At 35.6% G+C, this 19,219-nt stretch overlaps 1 protein-coding gene across 13 annotated transcripts in view; it reads left to right on the top strand.

Annotated features, from left to right (window-relative positions):
- Window positions 1-19,219, top strand: part of LOC119843876 (splicing factor SWAP) — a 92,733-nt gene that overhangs the window by 50,499 nt on the left and 23,015 nt on the right. For 8 of the 13 annotated variants that reach the window (XM_043498423.1, XM_038373793.2, XM_043498426.1 and 5 more), the window contains exons 13-15: window positions 6,561-6,751; window positions 15,973-16,044; window positions 18,828-19,096. In XM_043498423.1, the coding sequence (XP_043354358.1) occupies window positions 6,561-6,751; window positions 15,973-16,044; window positions 18,828-19,096 (532 nt within the window). The remainder of the gene's footprint in view (window positions 1-6,560; window positions 6,752-15,972; window positions 16,045-18,827; window positions 19,097-19,219) is intronic. The other 5 variants (XM_038373796.2, XM_038373794.2, XM_038373802.2 and 2 more) reach the window with 1 other exon arrangement.

The raw sequence follows: 19,219 nt of genomic DNA, 5'->3' as shown, positions 1-19,219 counted from the left end.
TACAAGCAGACAGCTGAGCTTTGGGCTAATATTTGCCCTGCAATATGCATATGCATTGTACTTGTACATTTGCACATAGAATTTGTCCCTGTGTTAGGGAAGGAGATTCATTTATACCCTTTTCTCTCTCAAAGCCAGGTTCTGTTTTCAGGGCTAGGACTGATGCCCTTCATAGTGCTTTAGAAGTTTTGAATCCTGGGTTAGGAGAAGAACATAACACACTCAATTGTACCAATTAACTTTTATAAACTTCTAAAAATCTGCTTTTAGATGTGAGCATATAGCTTCGCTGACTTGGAGTTAGAACTGCTCTTTGCATTTGCTAGTTTAGAATGCAGTATTGCCTTTCTCTTCATAGCTACAGCTATAGAAAACAAACATTATAGCTTCTTCGCTTACATGTCCAAATGAATATTGGTTAAATGGCAACAGTGCGGCATTTTTCCACTGCAGCAAAGGCAAAACAATTTAAATTTAAATATTAAGGGATTACTACCTTTTTCTTTTCTAACACAAAAATATGGGCAAAATCCCTGTGCTAGGCTACACTGAAAGGTTTTAATTAATACGTCCATTAGAGCAGAGGTCTGCTTTCATTATATTTCCAATGGGGATATAAATCTTATTAAGAAGTCATTTGTAGCATGAAGATACAATTAAAAATAAAATTTCAGAAAGACTTTAGACAAGTAGACTTCTCCTTCGGAGAGCATTATTTGCATTTTGACAGTTTTTGTGTTTTGCCCTCAAGTTATTGTGACAATCATTTGAAAAACTGTCATGCCTTTTGTTATACAGTGCACGTTAAAGGGCTACTCTAACATATTTTTAAATAAAAATATCTGAAAATGAACAAACTATGGAGTGTACTTAATAAAACTCAAAATAAACAATTAAATAGTTTGGAATTTTTTATGGTGCTGACCTTATTAAATTGATCCTATTTGAGATATTGACAATATGAGAGCAGTGTGTACAAGTGAATAGTTTTCCTGCTGTTCTTTTTCAACTGCTTATCAGTAAATGAAAAGAAAGCTTTCATCCAGACCAACTTTGATTTAAGTATATAACGGGTGACCAAACTTTACTGGTCCTCTGAGCCACATATGACAATCTGACGATCTTCAGAATTTTGAGAGCTGGAGCATGCCTGTCTTGAGACCCCCCCTCCCTGCTGGGCAGAAGCCTCTACCCCATTACTCCTCTGCAAGGCCGAGGTCCCAAGCTCCCCCCAATCTAGTAAGTGGTGGGGGGAGAAGGCAGGGCTCCGCGAGCAACACTTTAACAGTAAAAGAGCTGCATGTGGCTCACAAGCTACAGTTTGGCCACCTCGGATATATAATTTGTTTTTTTCAAATTACAGCTATATTGTGCACTTTGATCCCACACGCTTTATAGACAATACTCCTGATCTAAACTAACATTAAATAAAAATTATAAATTATTCCCCATGAAGAAAAATTTGAAAAGGTGTAATTACATTTTCTCTATGTATACCTTAGTATGATTTTGCATGGTGCTTTACAGAACTTTTGTGATTTATAGTACAAACCACAAAGAATTTATAATATAAATGAGAAAAACATAGGAAATAAAACAGGAGCGGGATAAATATTACAACAGTAAAAGTGTGCATGGGAAGTTTGCAAGTTTGTTTTTTGGTAAGACTAGAAAGGTAAAGCCATATTTCACTAGTGGAGGTCACTGGCTGTGCAAGGAAGTGAGTTTTGAGGATATATTACAAAGAGAGTGGGTATGCTTGGTGAGAAGAGGGAGGCTGTTACAAGCAGAGGGGCCTCTGGGGAAAGCATGGGACAGCAGAAGAAAGACAAAGGGAACAAGAAGCCTAGAAGAATCAGCAGACCACAAGACAGGGACTAGAAAGAAACAAGGGAAGAATTGTAAGCAGATGCAGCCTTATTAAGGCCTTTAAAAATGAAGGTGAAGGGTTGGAACTGTATACCGAAAGCCAGTGAACAGACACAATAGGAGTGTAACATGGTCAAGGCCATGAAATTAACATTATTTTGGAGGGTTGAAAGGAGTTGGGGAGGGTTGGAAAGGAGGATATTAGTAAACTTCTGACAACCACATACACGAAAACCATGTGTGTGTATATATATATGAAAAATATATATACCACGTATATAAATACATGTAAACAGTTTAATCAAATTAAAACTTACATATTTCCATAATACAGTGAAATCTGGAATTGTAATTTGCCAAAGACTGTATCTTAAATTCATAACACTAGAAACTATAGAATATGTATGTTGCTTTCCCTTTGCCTGAATGTTCTTTGTTACTATGGCAGTGAGATGCAAAGGTTCAACCTAAGTATTTTTGGAAAAAAAAACTTGTTTTCCGTGATATTATTTATCAGAAGTATTTATATGAAATCTTCCCAATTAAATTCCAGGTGAATATTTTCAGAGTGGCAGGTTAATGAAATGAGTAGAGGCTAAACTATTTCCTACTTTTAGGTGAGGGAAAGTTGCTAGACATTGTCATATTCCAGGAGAGTTTTTCTTTGCCTGTCTTTTGGACAGATAAAATATATTTTTAATATATTTACTAACATTAGTAAACATGTAAGTTTGGAGAAAGTAAATTTCATTTAAAGGAGCAGCAGTCTGAATTTAAGGAATTATGATCATCTTTCGTGGGACCCTCTAGCTAGTATTTTTTAATTGAAACAAGAATTTTAAAAGGGGAATTATTCTATAGCTAATAGGTATTGATATTTTGTTAGAAGCAGCCTATGTGCTCAAATTCTGCTGGTTACATGTTACATTATAAAGAGGGTTTTTGTAAGATTTCTAAATCAGTATGAGAGTTTTTGGTTTAAATACCTAAATCAGTTTTTCTGCTAATAAAAACTAATTGTTCTGAATCCTGTGGAATTAATTTTGCCAGAGTTTGAAGGTATCTGACTTCCATATTTTGAGACAGTGAAACTTACAGCTGGTATATCCATGTTTATAAAATGTGAAATGGAGAAATGTATCACTCAGACTCACTACAGAGGCAGTGGCAATATAAATTACATTGCAGGTCTTAATTAGTTGTCATTTGCAATTTGTCTATTATCCAGTTTAAAAGTATGTATTTAATGATTTTAAGGTTACTTAAATAACCAAATCTATTTTTAATCAGGATGCTTTTGCAATCATAGCACATTATCATAGTATGCTTTGCTTAATTTCCTTGAAGAAATAATAATAATCTATAATTCCTAATAATCAGAAGTACTTTGTTTTCCTGAAGGTAGTAAACAAGAGTTTTTTGAAGAATAGTTGCTCAATAATACTTAAGAATTCTTAGTGAAAGTATGAATTCTGTAGTAAACATTGTAACTTAATTTTCATTAAAAAACCTCTTTTATGATGTCTTTTCCCCCCTCCTCTCTCCAATTGAATTTCCTCATGGGCATATTGACGTGAAATTTCTCATACTGTCTCTAGCCAAAAGACAGTTTTATGGCAAACTGATGCTATTTTGAAAAAGTATTTTGGAGATGCAGGATTTTATTTATTTAAAAAAAAAAAAAGTTATGCTTTTCCCATTTGAAACCTCTTTTTTTCAAAGTAGTATTTAAAAAGCTAATCTTAAACAAAATCATTATTTAAAATATTTTTTTTCTCACCAAGCATCAGTAGGAACTAGTGCATATTGAAAATAGCTATAAAAGTAGACAGAAACATCTAGCATTAGTAACTAAACTTCCTAGAAGCTCTATCAGGTCTTGGCTGATATTTATAGCTTGATTGGTCAAGTCAAAGGAGCTTGAAAGGGCCAAATGCCATATAGCTCTGGTTCAAGGGATTTGGAAGGACTGCTGACTCTCCTGGTGGAGCTTGTAAAGTCATCACTGTATCTGCTTGGAAGAACTCTCATGTTTTCCTGATTAATTTAGGAATTACAACATCAAATAGCTGCTTATTCATCATTTCTGGACAGAACTTTTTATGCAAGAATAAACCTGCAGAGAATTGTTCACAAAACACGTATGCACTAAAGTATGAACTACCTTGCATCACTAATTTATAATATGAAATAGAAACAACATTTAGTTGCTTATTGACCAAATATTTTATATATTGCCTTCATAATAATGTATCCACTAAAAAAGTCTTAAGTACCTTCACCAGCAGAGATCTTTAAACTAGAGTTCTCTTTCAAGATAGATATATTAGAAACAAAAAGATCCTCATTAGAGCATTCTAGTTGAACAAAAACACTTAATTCTAAATCTTCTGAGTTCTAAATATTTAAAGTTCAATGGTAAAGTCAATTCTGACCTGATTAACCTACATACCTACTTTACGCCATATACATTTCCCTGTCTCTTCGCTTGCTGTGACTAATCATCAACTTTTACATATTGGCTACAGACCCAATTCCTTTTGGACTTACAGCCCATCAAGAGCCAGAGATATCAATTTCTTCTCACATCTTTGTCTCCACAGAGATTAGAGGTAACGTCTTCCCATTGCTCATCTTACTGCTGTGATGTAAAGATCATGGTGCCATTCTTGTACCTCAACCTTTAGATAAAGTCCTGCGGAGAAAAAACACCCCTTTTACCATTCTATAAATTGGATAACTTGCATATCCTTGTCTATCTTCTTTATACAGACTAGAAATCTCCCATGCACCTGATACGGTTCAGAGATTTTTTTTTTTTTTTTTCCTCTCCATATACATGCCAGATATACACATCTTTACCCAATTCACTCTTCATATACTTGGTGCAAATGGGAGAACACTACATCTGTTGGAACAGGTTTGGGACCTTGCTTCTTCCTCAAGGATGGCAGCATGTGTACAATGTTAGATTTTCATTTCTTTCAAACATCAATGATATCAAAAGTTTCTGAAAGTTGTAGCTATACATATCCCAGTTAGGTTGACAATGAGCAGGAAAACAAGTTGAATTAATTTTGTTTTGGAACATTAGTTTGAAATTAATTAACTGTCAAATAGTATTTTCTGAATTAATATTTAATGTTCTCTGTTCTAGTTTAACATATATACGTTTCCAGCTTTAACTCTCAAAGTATTTTTTTTCTCTAGGAATTCCTTATGGTCTTCAGATCTACTGAAGAGCTTTTATTTAAATGTTCAGTTATTGTGAAATTAGCTCGTTTCTTTGTGTTTTTAATCTCTATTCAGAAACTTGATGAAGTACTGTACAGAGTTGAAATAATCCAGTTAATTTATAGGACAACATTTGAAAATATCTTAATGTAGAGGAGAGTGGTTTTTATACAATAATTAATCTACTGTAGATGAAAAATTGCTGTTCAGATTTTCCTTTTATCCAAAAAACAATTGAAAGAATATATATCTTGCCCTTCACTCCTAGAATATTAAAGATGATACATCTGCACTTGAAAGTAAATTGATATATTTGCAGTTAAATGCAGGGACATGTCTGTATTTTGTTAGGTGTGAAACACGTACATCATATTTAGTGGCATTATATATAAAAAGTGTGTAACTAGTTGATCGTCAAAGGGAGCCACTTTCATAATGCTACAGAAAAATTATTCTCGAGGGTCATGTCCTAAATTGCACAGTTACATACTGAGAAGTGCTGTTGGGGATCTTGCAGGACAGGAAGTGATGTAAATGAGAATGAAGTTGAACTCCTGGAAATATCTTCTGAGTAGATAAGAAACACACTTTTTAAAAAAGAAAAAAAAAAATCTAATCAAAACTTCATGCGCAAGAAGAAAAAATTCCCTCCTTCCTGCTCTCCCTTCCCCAAGGTGGCTGTGCTGGGCTGTGAGCATCAGTTCCCCTTCTGTCTCCAGCTTAAGTCGCTTGGGGAAGAAAGGAAAGGGAAGGCTTTCACTCCCTAAGACAACTCTGCAAATCTTGCATTTAGAAGTGGGAGAAGGGTTTTTAATCTGAGTTTAATCATTTAGTATAAAAAGCAGTCTACACTGAAAATGGTAGCAGCAACACAAAGCCTTGTGCTGTCACTGAATATGTATGTTAATGGGGTGAGGGGCAAGAAAAGGATTAGTATCCCTACGCAGGTTTGGTGGTTTTAGGTCGACCTCTGTCCTTGTTGAGAAGACCTTAATAATCCACAAAAGAGAAGCAGAAAAACGCGTTATCACTCTCCCCCTCCCACCAAAGAAATTAAAAATAACAATTGGGACATGCTATTGAAAGGGTTTCTGGCTACTTAATCAGAAATTCTACTCTTTTAAAAAATGAGTGCATTTACTGGTATCTGTTTAATATTTGCCTAAACCTCAAACACCAATGTAGACAAGTGTCTACACCTGAATATAGTGAGTTGTTATGAGTGCAATAACTACAACTTAAAAGAGTTGAAAACCCTGACATGCTGTAGTACTACCTTTTTAGTAAATAATGTTTGAAGAAAAACGGCCATTCTTTCTATAGACTAACAGTTTCACAGACTAATGTGGCTTCATATTGTGTACCAATACATCATTTCCAAAAGAAATGTGAAGATACTTGTTAGACACAGTATTTTTTGTAAATTCAGTGCATCTTTGTATGTTCCCCCCCATCAGCAAAGCAAAAACTAGAGGACAGACTCGCAGCTGCAGCAAGAGAGAAGCTAGCACAGGCTTCCAAGGAATCAAAAGAAAAGCAGCTTCAGGCAGAACGCAAACGGAAAGCTGCATTGTTCTTGCAGACCCTGAAGAATCCCCTGGCAGAAGCAGAAGTTGAGAAAATTGAGGAGAATTCCTTTAATATGGAGGTAAATTAAGAGTAAATTCCATGTACTGTAGTAGTTAATCAAGAGAACCTATGCACAGAAATTCTTTGACTACGTTATTTTTTAATTAAGCTGACTTAGAAGTTGCAAGCTTTTCCTGGATAACAGACACCTCAGTTTAGAAGTCTGTTAGTCTTTTCAGATGTCTTGTATATTTTTTAGAAATTTATCTGTCACAATTGGTAGATACAGTAATAATATTTCTCAGATTTGTCAGTTTGTGTGTTCTATACAATCAAATGAAAAAAAAGCATGGTCTGATTTAAATCTAACGCTGCATTGAAAATCAATGGATCAGTATCCGACCACTCAAGATTAAAGTACAATATGATAGTATTTTTCATTTTCACTTTATTGCTTATTAATCTATATTTGGGTTTTAGAAGAGGCATTTTGAGGTTTCAGTACAGTTCACCCATGGTTTGCATGTGGTTTATTTAGAGAACTGAAAATTAAGTTAAATTTAGTGTAAAACTACACTGCTGGAAATGCTAATACAAGACCCAAACAAGGTGTGTGTGCACAAGAAGCCACGGGCAATTGGACACTGAGTTATAGTGGAAGGCTGCCAGTGAGAGGACCCAGAGGTCTAATCATGTTGTGAGTTGCATATCAGTTGACTTCAGTGAAAGTTGCACAAGCACAACTAATGGATCACATGGTCCCTTGTGTTTTATTTTTGCTTTTCCTCTTTTCCACTGGGTGTTTATATAGTGTAAGGAACCTGTATTTTTGGTACTGGAGGAACTTTAAAGCAGCTACCTTTCTGTAACAAGTTGGTTTGGAGTATCAGGTTGCACATTTCTTATAATGCTCAGTCTTTGATCGGTGGGGATGATTACCTCTTACTGCCTGTCTAGAATGCCAGCAAGAAAATTATGGTTGGTCTACACTGAAAAGTTACATCAGCATAGCTACATCTCATGGGTGTGAAAAAAAGACACAGTTAAGCCGACTTAACCCCTGGGATAGACGCTTGGTCAACAGAAGAATTCTTTGGTCAACCTTGCTGTTGCCTCATGGAGGTGGATTACATACAGCAATTGGAGAATCCCTCCCGTTGCTGTAGTGTCTACATTGAAGTGCTACAGCATAGTAGCTGTAGATATTCCATAGTAGTGTTTTTAATGTAGACATAGCCTTAGACATGTGGCCTGTGAGAGGCTGCTTTCCCGCCTTTCTCTCATACCACTAAAATACTTGTCTGCTGATATGGTTGTCAACCTCACTAGATCTAATACAAGGCAAGAATCAGTTGGGGAGTTTTCAGAATCTTTGAGTGAGTCAGTACAGTGGTGTTCTCGTACAGGTAAAAGCTGAAAGTTGCTTGAATGTTGATAATTTAAGATCTTGTTCTGGGGAATAATAGAACTATAGTAGTGTGTCCCCTCACTGCCCTAAATGCCTCTCTGGATCATTGTCACCAAAGAAATTAAGGACAATTGTCTTGTCGGTGTGAGCAGGTTACTGGAATTTACCATATCTGAATTAAAGATTACTGAATCATTAACTTTTTTTCAGCAGACAGTAGAACAGCCAACTAATTTATCACTAGTATAAAACTATTACAAGTTAGTCTACTGATAACAGGTGAGCATAACAGTATCTTACTGGCTTCTTAAAGCCTGTAGCTTTAAGAATTATATAAATCCTTTTTATAAGAGTTGCATTTTAAGTAGCCAAGCTTTTAAAGAAGCATCATAGATCAAAAGAAGTTAAATGTTAACACGTTCTAAAAGTATATTTGTTTTTAATTATCAGGAGACTAGCCGATTGTTTGTTTTTTTTTTAAGGTAATGGACTAATTAACAGGAATCTATCTCATTTTACAGAATGTTGCATTTTTATTACACCATATAACTGTCTTTTGAGTGAAAATGTATTTGCTCTGTCACTGCATGGAATAATTATCACAGACGACAGTAGTCATCAATCTTTAGTTCGTAATTAAATCATGAAATACTGATCACAATGTATGTCACATCTTATAACATAAATGACAGCTAAAATTTTACCAGGCTAACTGTAGCTTTCTTTTTACTCTAGGAGTATCTTTAATTTAATTTTTAATTGATTTTCATTTCTACGCAATAATAGAGACTTAAACTATATAGTCCAAATAAAAAAGAGTAATAGGACCGAAAAAAATGGCACGATGGCTAAACAGAGTAAAAGAGGCAGTTAGAGACAAAAAACAATTATTTTAAAAATTGGAAGTCAAATCCAACTGAGGAAAATAGAAGGGAACATAATTTTTGGCAAGTCAAGTGTAGGAGTATATTTAGACAGGCTAAAAAATAACTTGAAGAGCAATTAGCAAAAGAGACACAAACTAACAGCAACATTTTTTTTTTTTAAGTACATCAGAAGTAGGAAGCCTGCCAAACCATCAGTGATGCCACTGGATAATCAAGGAGCTAAAGGAGTACTCAGGGAAGACAATTCCGTTGTAGAGAAGCTAAATGAATATTTTGCATCGGTCTTCATTGCAGGGGATGTGAGGGAGATTCCCACACCTGAGCCGTTCTTTTTTGGTGCCAAAGCTTAGGAACTGTCCCAGATTGAGGTATCAGTAGAGGAGGTTTTGGAACAAATCAACAGTAATAAGTGACCAGGACCATATGGTATTCACCTAAGAGTTCTGAAGGAACTCTGATATGAAATTGCAGAACTAACAACCGTGGTATGAAACCTATTGCTTAAATCGGCCTCTCTACCAGATGACTGGTGGATAGCTAAGGTAATGCTGATTTTTCAAAAAAGACTCCAGAGGCGATCTTGGCAATTACAGGCCAGTAAGCTTAACTTCACTACCGGACAAACTGGTTGAAACTGTAGTAAAGAGCAGAATGATCAGACACATAAGTGAACATGACATGTTGTGAAAAAGTCAGCATGGCTTTTGTAAAGAAAAATGTCTCACCAATCAATTAGAATTCTTTGAGGTGGGTCAACAAACATATGAACAAAGGTGAGCCAGTGAACATAGCGTACTTGGAGTTTCAGAAAGCCTTTCACAAGGTCCTTCACCAAAGGCTGTTAAGCAAAGTAGGTAAGGATCAGTAACTGGTTAAAAGATAGGAAACAAAGGGCAAGAGTAAATGGTCAGTTTTCACAGTGGGGTCCCCAAAGATCTGTCCTGGGACCAGTGCTGTTCAACAGACCATAAATAATCTGGAAATGGTAGTGAACAGTCAGGTGCAAAATTTGCAGACAATATAGAATTACTCAAAATAGTTAAGTCCAAAGATGTCTGCAAAGAGTTACAAAACTGGGTGACTGGGCAACAAAATGGCAGATGAAATTCAGTGTTGAAAAATACAAAGTAATGCACATTTGCAAAAATAATCCCAGCTATACGTACAAAATGTTGAGGTCTAAATTAGCTGTTACCTCTCAAGAAAGAGATCTTAGTCATTGGATAGTTCTCTGAAAACATCTGTTCAATGTGCAGCAGCCATCAAGAAAGCTAACATAATATTAGGAACCATTAGGGAAGGGATAGGTAATAAGACAGAATATCATATTACCTCACTCACCTTGTCGCTCTAATATCCTGGGACCATCCCGGCTTCAACAACACTGCTTTGCTTTAGTTCCTGACACAGGCAACAACCCTCTAGTGTCTAGATATAGACCTATCTATCTTGTTGATGAACTGTGATTGAAAGTGAAAGCTAAAGCCTTAGGGGAAAAGCTGGAGAAGTACTTAAGAATGGCCATACTGGGTCAGACCTATGGTTCATCTAGCCCAGTGTCTTGTCTTCCAAAAGTGGCTAGTGCCAGATGCTTCAGAGGGAATAAACAGACAATTTATCAAGTGATCCATCCCTGTTGTCCACTCCCAGCTTCTGGCAGTCAGAGGTTTAGGCACTCCCAGACCATGGAGTTGTGTCCCTGATCATGCTGGCTAACTATGTAGATAGATTCAAAGAATGAGCAAACCTGTTCTATCTCTATCAAATGGTTTTTGAAGTAATGCTAGTGCTGCATTTTATTTTATACCTTCAAAATTGATTCCTCTGGTACCACATGTGTAAGATGTTTGACGCTATCGAATCTAACTGACTTTTTAAGCCTTTTTGCATTAAACTGTACCTTGAAAATAGTCAAATTGGTTTCTGCTGTAGTTGCATTCTTATTCCTGTTTGTATGGTTCTCTTGTAGCCTCTAACAGCTATAAAAATAAGAGAAACAGAAAACTGAACCTTACAGGTGGAATGCAAAGCAGTGTAATTTTTTTAAAAAGTTTTATCTTGACTTATTACTACAATATACATGCACATCTCTTGAGGCAATTAACACCAGAAACAATTTAGGACTTTGTGAGTAGAGACCCAGTACCAAAAGTTACTGAGAGCTCTGAGTGACTGGTAACCAATGGGAATAGAGGGTTCTATAGCATGAAGCAATATCTCTTTTGGCTTTCATTGTCTTAGGCTTGAAGATCTGTTCTTTGTTCTTTTCTTTTAGATGGTTTTTTTTTTTGTGCTGTGTATGACAGTATTCTTAACTCTATGGAGGGTAACATGTTAACAATTGAAATGAAAATTCATAATGCAGTCTAAAAGTAGGAAGCTATTCAAAATTTGTCAAGCCTAAGAGGGAGATCTAAATCAATGTCTTGCACACATTTTTCGTATTTACTAATATAGTCAGGAGTATGACAATTAAGTAATATACAGTTGGGGGTTGCTTGGATTTTTGTATGCCGCTATTTATTTGTTTTTTATTAAATGGATAATTTAAAAAACATAAATTAGATGTTGTCACCTGCTTTGATTGTGGAATGGGCTTTAATGTCGTAATGGATATTATGTTTATATTATATTTATAATATATATTATAATTGCCTCGGGTAAAATGTGAGTCTTTTTAGGGTTTTCCGTTTCACCTTGTAACTAATGCATTTTTCAAAACATTCTTCTTTAAGCACTGGTTCCACACTCTGGAAATCAATTAAAGTTTTGCCATACAAACAGTATCAGGGACTTAATCCTCAGCCATTCTTTAAAAAAAAAAAAAAAAAAAGGCATAAAATATATATATACTTACTAAGTGTCAGGTTTCTGTGGGGAAAAAATGTAAATAAAATCTACTAATTAACATTCTGAGTCGTGGTCTTTTGGCCCTAGTAATAGTTCAAAAGCTTCACAATGTACCCAAATGTTAAACATTTTTTGGTAGCCTTCTCTTCAGTTCCAAAACCTTTCTCTGTTCCTTCTGCAATGACAAGTGTCTCCTCCATGATTCCATCATCTATAGGGCTGTAAGAAAGTCATACACAGCAGTTTTTTTGTGGTAACCACATGACGGAGGGGAGGCCGGGCCAAATTTGAGTTAGTGGCATTCTGACCTGGCACATGAGGTGAGATGCTATTTCAAGCCAGGTGGTTCTCCTTATTGGTGGGGAGCAGAGGCGCACAGAGCCAACTGTGGAGAGTCTGGTCCTTGCCACTGGCAGTAGCATCCAAGGGATGACCATGCTAAAATGAGCTGCCATTAGGGAGCAGAGGCGCAGAGGAGGCATTGTGGAGGGAGAACCTGACCTGTCACTGTGGTAGCAGTGCCCGGTCCATGTGCCGCTGCCCATTCTGAGCTGTAATTAGCAACTCTTTTCTGGGGACCCTAGTGATGGGGAGTAGGACTGGATGTTTGGCAGTTTTGTGGTTTTGGTGTGACCATATCAAAACCACAACTTATAGCCTTGATTATCTGCATTTTGGGAAAACATTTGACTTTTTTTTTTTTTACAAAGAGCTCTCATCTAGTCTGCTAGATGAGGCTCCCATGTAGATTCATTGGTTTTATCCTAGCCCTTCTTGGAATTTAGCTGTAAAACATCAGAAACTACTGTTCAAAATGAGGATCAATCTTTCTGTTCCTTTCATAAATCCTGTAACTTAACTATGTTGTCTCTAGTTCTGTTTTTGACACCTTCTGCCTTTTGTGGTTTGCAATATGTCATTCCAATTGTAGTCATACTTATGACCAGTATTTTGTCCCTTCATTTCAAAGTTAATTTGTGTCATAGTCTGTCCTTCTGAGAAGATCCCATATGTTTGTTCTCACTGTAAGAAATGGCTGTAATTTGGGGCCCTTTGGCAAAAAAAATTGCTTGACAGTTTTGCTGAATGGTCAGTGACTGAAGTCAAGTGCATGCTCTTTCTCAAGTTGCTGTGATTTCTGGTTTTTTAATTTGTTTTGAATTTTTTGTGCTAGAATGTCTTTCAGATTTTGTTTTCATGGATTTCAGATTTTTTTTTCCCCATGTTTGGCTATTGGCTTGTATATATACAATAATTCAATGGTGAGGAAACATGAAATTAGGTAAATGATACTTTAAAAAACAGTAGCACTCATTCATCAGTAACTTTTTTTTTTGTCTTTACATGTAGTTAAAACAGCACTTCAGTGAAACCTCACTCATTTGCTAGAGGATGTCAAAATACAAACGCATACAATTACATATACAAAATACACAAAACTTTGCCTTGATAAAGTTTCCCCCCAAAAAACCCACCATGATAGTTTTCTTCAGCTGTTTTACTTTTGTTTATTGGATGGAGATGAAACTTCAGATAATGCTATATTATGGAATTTAAAGATGACAAAAGGTTCTCTTAAAAAAAAAAAAAAAAACCCTCATAAAATACACTTGCTACAAGATAGCTCTGTTGAACATGAAGATACTCATCTCCACCCTATAAAGATCTAAATTTAGACAGTGCATAGTGTACTGTGCAGTGAAACCTGTTTTAATGAAACCAGTGAAAGTTGTCACCTGCATAGTGATGGTCATATCATATAATTATTGAATTTAGGAATACTTTAAAGTGCTCTCTACAAATATTTACTGGAGGGTACATTTACTACAACTACCACTATAGATCTTTGCTCTTTAATGAAATAAACAGGACAGTTAAACTCAGTTGATGCATCTTTATGTACAAGATATATAATTTATAATTCCAAACTATTGTTAATGGCTTTGGACCAGGATATTGTAACCAGGGAATGTGCCAATATAATGTTAGTCACTTTTCATATCTCCATTTTAATAACCTCATCCCACAGCCACATTTGAATCTCTGTACAGCCATTTGATCTACTCTTTCTGGATTATTTTGAATTTAGCAGTTTCATTTACACTTCCAATGAAAGGTTGACTTCAGACCATGAATCCTGCATATGATGTACTGTGCAGACCTAAGGTGTGCAATAAGTAATACATTCATTTTCCTACCTGCCTCTGACAGCTAAAATCTTGTTACATAGATTTTTAGAGCAGTGTTGTGTTTACACCTCTGAATTGTGGTAGCTGCATGAAAAAATTAAGTGATCCAAAGAGATGTCTGAGTTGCATTAATGGAAAATGTTTGATGCTTATGACAGCATTTCTTCATGAGTTGGATGTTTAGATACTGTAGTTAATAAGTGTACTGTTTTTTCTGTTCCAGCTGTGGTGCTTGTTTATATATTTTAAAATTTGTGTATAATTTAAGGCAAAGGCATGTCAGGTTGCCTAGTTGTATAATCCTACTCATCTGCTGTATAGAATATCATCTACAGAGTAGTGACAAGCCAGCTAATTGGTCATATTTCCTCTGGAAATATTTTGTTTTTTAAATATCCAAATTACGATCTGTGTTGTCTTGAAATGTAGCACGTGTTAACCGTTTCTCTACAACAGCAAAATAAGAACAAAGTTGAAAAATTGTGGGTTTATTGTTGAAGAACAAAAATTGGTTGCTTGAGTTAATCTATTAAGATGAAAGACAAATTGAGTATATATCATGGTTGTGTGCATTAATTTGTGGTGAATGAGAATTGATATCTAAATTAGATACCCCCCTCAAGCTCTAACTGATTATTAGGGCTGTGCTAGGTATTAAGTTTGGGTATCGCAGTTTCAGCTTGTTTTATGTTAAACATTTTCTGCAAATGTAAATTTAATTTCAGAGTTATCTCTATTTAAGAATAACAGGCTGTTCGTTACATTGTTGAATGGTCTTTTACTATGGTATTATGCAGAGCTTACTCTTGTTTTTAGGTTCATATATATTTTGGGATTTCTGAGTATAACTTTAGCTGAGGTGGTTGGAAAGGTGATTCTTTAAAATTCTCTAATTTTTAGGGTTGCTTAAATAATACATTTAAAAACATAATTTGTCATAAATGTTTCTGACCAGCCATCATACACCAGCAAGCTTTCTACTGAGTGCGCAAGTATTACATGAAATAATATCCTAGCTTTAATTATATAATATACGGCCTGAATTTCCTTTCTTCTACACCAGTATTATGCTAGTGTAACTGATGTATAAACAGTGATAATTGTTCTGGATATTCAGGTCCGTAGTGTGCATAAGCACATGTATATGAAAGACATTCTCTCTGTTTTGAAAAATGACTAAAGAAATTAGCCTTAAAAATTCAGCTTGCCTACAAGGGAACTGCATTAAATAGCATAGTCATACTCCTCTTGATACAATAAAAGCCAAGTTTAAGTTCTGGTAGCAAATTACATTAGGACCTGTTTCTCCCAACTATTCTTCAAACAGTGTTTTGAGTTGTGAATGCTTTTAACTTCCAACAGGATTTCCCCACTATCGCAAATGTATAAAACTCGCACAGACTGTCAAACTTAAATCTGTAGAATCTCATCATTTGGGGTGCTACATTAATGTTGTTTGAAGACTAATTCACTCACCTGAAAATTACTTTTAAGGTTTACCTGATGCATGTCATTTGCTTCTTTTTCCTTTTTCTTTTCTTTTCTTTTTTTTTTTTTTTTTTAAACATGAGGAGTTACTTAACATGATTTGGCTTGTCTGGTTTATAATGTTCAAGTTTATATGTACATTTTGTTCCCAAGATACATTGCCTTTTCAATAGCTAAATTTAAAGTACATCTCAGGATTCTCTTGCTCTGAGTAGTGTTTGGTTCATGGCTTTTTTGCCCACATGTCACTGCTTTGATAAGCCATCTGACAGCTACTCTATTTCCATTCTGTGAAATGAGTTGTTGGTGTTAATTGATTGCTTAGTCTGTGGATATCTACCTCATTCAAACCACCAGATCATGTCACCCAGACCTGAGGCAGCCATGGTGATCATAAGTAAGTGGTGTTCCTTGTCACATGAGGAGAACAATTGCCCTCCTGGATTGTCAGCCAAAAACTTGGAATTCTTTATTTCAGAAATGCCAAGAGGGGAAGTGTCATCAACCAGGGAAAAGAGTCAGAAGGCTCTGCCATGAGTACTGTAGCAAGGTAAATTAATTTAAGCCATACTAGTGATAGGACCATTTGGAATAATGACATAGTATTTAATACTAATAGCTGCGTTCACATCCTGTTTAATTACAGTTACAATCTTGGTTGCTTCGTCCTTTTGGCATCTGCTTTCTCACTCAGCTCCTATTTAAAATTATGATACAACATTCTGAAAATGCCTTTGTGAAGTATATTACAATATTGGAAATTATAATGTATTTTAAATCATCAAGGAGAACAAGGAGCCGCCCATTATTCTCAGACTGGGGGAGCTTTCTCATAAACACAGAAATGACTCTTGCATGAAGCTAGTAAAAGATTGCATAACAGTGTTATGTGCCTGATAGCATCAAAATGAAGCAAATAGCTTAAGTGTTTAAATGATTAACTGAGCTGGGTATATATTTTTAGTTTACATGAAAGTTTTTTAGTAATTTGGAGTTGTACAATTGTATTGTACCCATTATTAAGGGGATATTAAGCTATTTTCTGCTGTTGGTCCTTTTCTCAGGTTTTCTTCACTTTTTTCAGCTTCTGTTTCCCAAAGTTTTTCTCATCCATCCTTTTGGAAAGGCATTTTGTACCTTATGTTTTTAATCCTTATTTCTGCGCTGGTTTTTTGGGGTTGTTTTAGTCTGGGATTAAAACCTTGGCAGAGTCGGCTGGTTTTTTTTAATACACACAGTAATTCTCATGCACTCCCACAGTTTATAGAGCACAATTGCTTATTGATTTGGTGCTTTGGAGAGCTTAGACATAAGCCTTGGGAAACTGAAACAAAGAAAGGTGACATGGTAGGAGGGAGACAAGCTAGGAGAGTCTCTTACGTAATTGTTTATGTTCAAAAAGAAAATTGGGGTACTGCTCTTGCTGATGTATGAAACGTGTCCGGAGAACAAAAATAGGCCATAGTAGTCTGTTTGGAAACCTTAAAGATTAGAGATTATAAAGCTTTCTGTAGTAGCATATAAACTGTAAGGGTAGCTTTATTTGAAATAAGAAAAGGAGTACTTGTGGCACCTTAGAGACTAACAAATTTATTTGATGAATTTATCCGATGAAGTGAGCTGTAGCTCACGAAAGCTTATGCTCAAATAAATTTGTTAGTCTCTAAGGTGCCACAAGTACTCCTTTTCTTTTTGCGAATACAGACTAACATGGCTGCTACTCTGAAACCTTTATTTGAAATGGATTTCTAGTAAACTAATCATCTTGAAATAAGAAGGGCAGTCTCATTTTAATTCAAGCCTTTATGCTGTCATCTTTATGATCTTTGAAGCATACTACCACAATACAGCTTTATTGCCATGTTTTTGGTAAATATTGTTGTAAAATAGCTATTGTCAATTAAAGCTCAGAGAGGAAACATGACTTTGGCATAATATTTGACCTGAAACAGAGCTTCCAATTATCCAAATGTCATGAAGTGTTGACTTGACATAATCACAATAGAGAAAGGAGGAGAGCAAAAAAGATTACCAATTTCTGATTTGCTTATTCTAAGTTTTAATATATTAGTTGCTGTTCAAGTCACAGCAGGTATCCCAGTATCAAATGGTGGAAGTGTCAGATCAAGCAGAGTGGAAATTATGGTGGGATTAATCTGATTTCTCCAGGTGCCTTGAAACAGCAGTTTGAGGATTGACAGAATTTGAAATAAGGAGCAAACCTATGGAGTCTGTCTTGATTTGTTGTCAACAAGCCATTTCAGCAGAGTTCTCTGAGGCACAAAATGATCAATTGAAATTTTCTTGGGGTGTACAGTGTTTAATTGACTGCAGACTAAATTATTCATTTAGCATGAATTCAGCAATGACCCTTTTGATCCTTAGGGTAAAGGTAGTTTTATGGGCTTAGAAACCTTTTTATACAAAATGTTTACTTTACAAACTAGAGAAGTAATTTGTAATGGTATTTTTTCTTTGTTTTGATACTTTTGTGAACATTGCAATCAAACTAGTACAGTGTTGGATGGAAGGTTGCCTTGTTGCATTAAAACTGAATATTGACTGTATACAGGGATTACTTTTTTAGAGTAAACGTGTCCAGTTTATCCCTTTAAATTGAGGGCATAAACTGAGGAGAACCTATCTGATGCTACCAGATTCTTCAGAACCATCATTAATCTTTTAAAACTGAGGTTGTAATCTTCAAAATTGTGCCCAGATTAGGCACGCACAAACCAGTTTGCGTGTGAGTATGGGGGGCAATGTCGGCCTATGTTAAGCTCTGGCCAAAGCATGCATACATTTTGAAAGATTTCAGCCTTATCTCTCCAGACTGTTTTATATAAAGTTTCTGCAGCATTTGAAAATGTAAAGTGTTGACAGGGGGTTATGTTTTGGTAGCTCTTGTGGAGATAGCAGCTAATTATTTTGATCTAATTTGTGTTGGGGTGCCCAGGGATTTTGCTAGATGCCTCAGTTTATATTTTCATAACTCAAAAGAAATATTTAGTAAAATAAATGAGTGCTAATTTTTAATATGATTGCTGATAGACTCCTCCAGTATTCCTTCCCTCAAAGGTCAGTAAAGTACATATAGCCAAACCACTACACAGAGATGCTAAGTGAGTTTATCAAGGCTACACTGCAAGTAAGTGGCAGTCCCAGGATTAGACCTGAATATCTGGCTCCTAGCTCTTTGCTCAGTGTACTAGGCCAGTCTGTTTCTAACATGCATATGTGTGAGATCTGATAGATTTCCTCACATTGAAAATCTTCATAATCTTTGCTGAAAGCTGAAAGTCATGTTAATAATTGATTTATTTCTTATTTCAGGCTGTCACTAACATGCCATGTCCTTTATTGACTGGAGTCAGAACTTTACCCACCGTAGAAGTTAAATCATCAGAACGGCCTTCAAGCCAAAGCAAAGATCCTCCCAAAGAAGAAGAAAAGGAAAAGAAAAAAAAGAAACACAAGAAAAGATCTCGGACAAGATCTCGGTCACCTTCCAAATATCATTCGTCGTCTAAGTCCAGGTCTAGATCACATTCAAAAGCAAAGCATTCACTTCCCACTGCCTATAGAACTGTCAGGCACTCAAGGTGGGTTTGGAAGTGGAAAGTATGCTTTACTATTCTATTTGGGCTAGTATTTAATTTGCCTCTGCACCTTTTTCTATACACATTAGAAAGAAAATCAGTTTGTATAATGTAGATAAGAGAACT

This window comes from Dermochelys coriacea, chromosome 15 (genome assembly GCF_009764565.3).
Source record: "Dermochelys coriacea isolate rDerCor1 chromosome 15, rDerCor1.pri.v4, whole genome shotgun sequence".
NCBI lineage: Eukaryota > Metazoa > Chordata > Testudines > Dermochelyidae > Dermochelys > Dermochelys coriacea.
The sequence above is the reverse complement of the archived record's forward strand: the minus strand, read 5'-3'. Positions and strand labels throughout refer to the sequence as shown.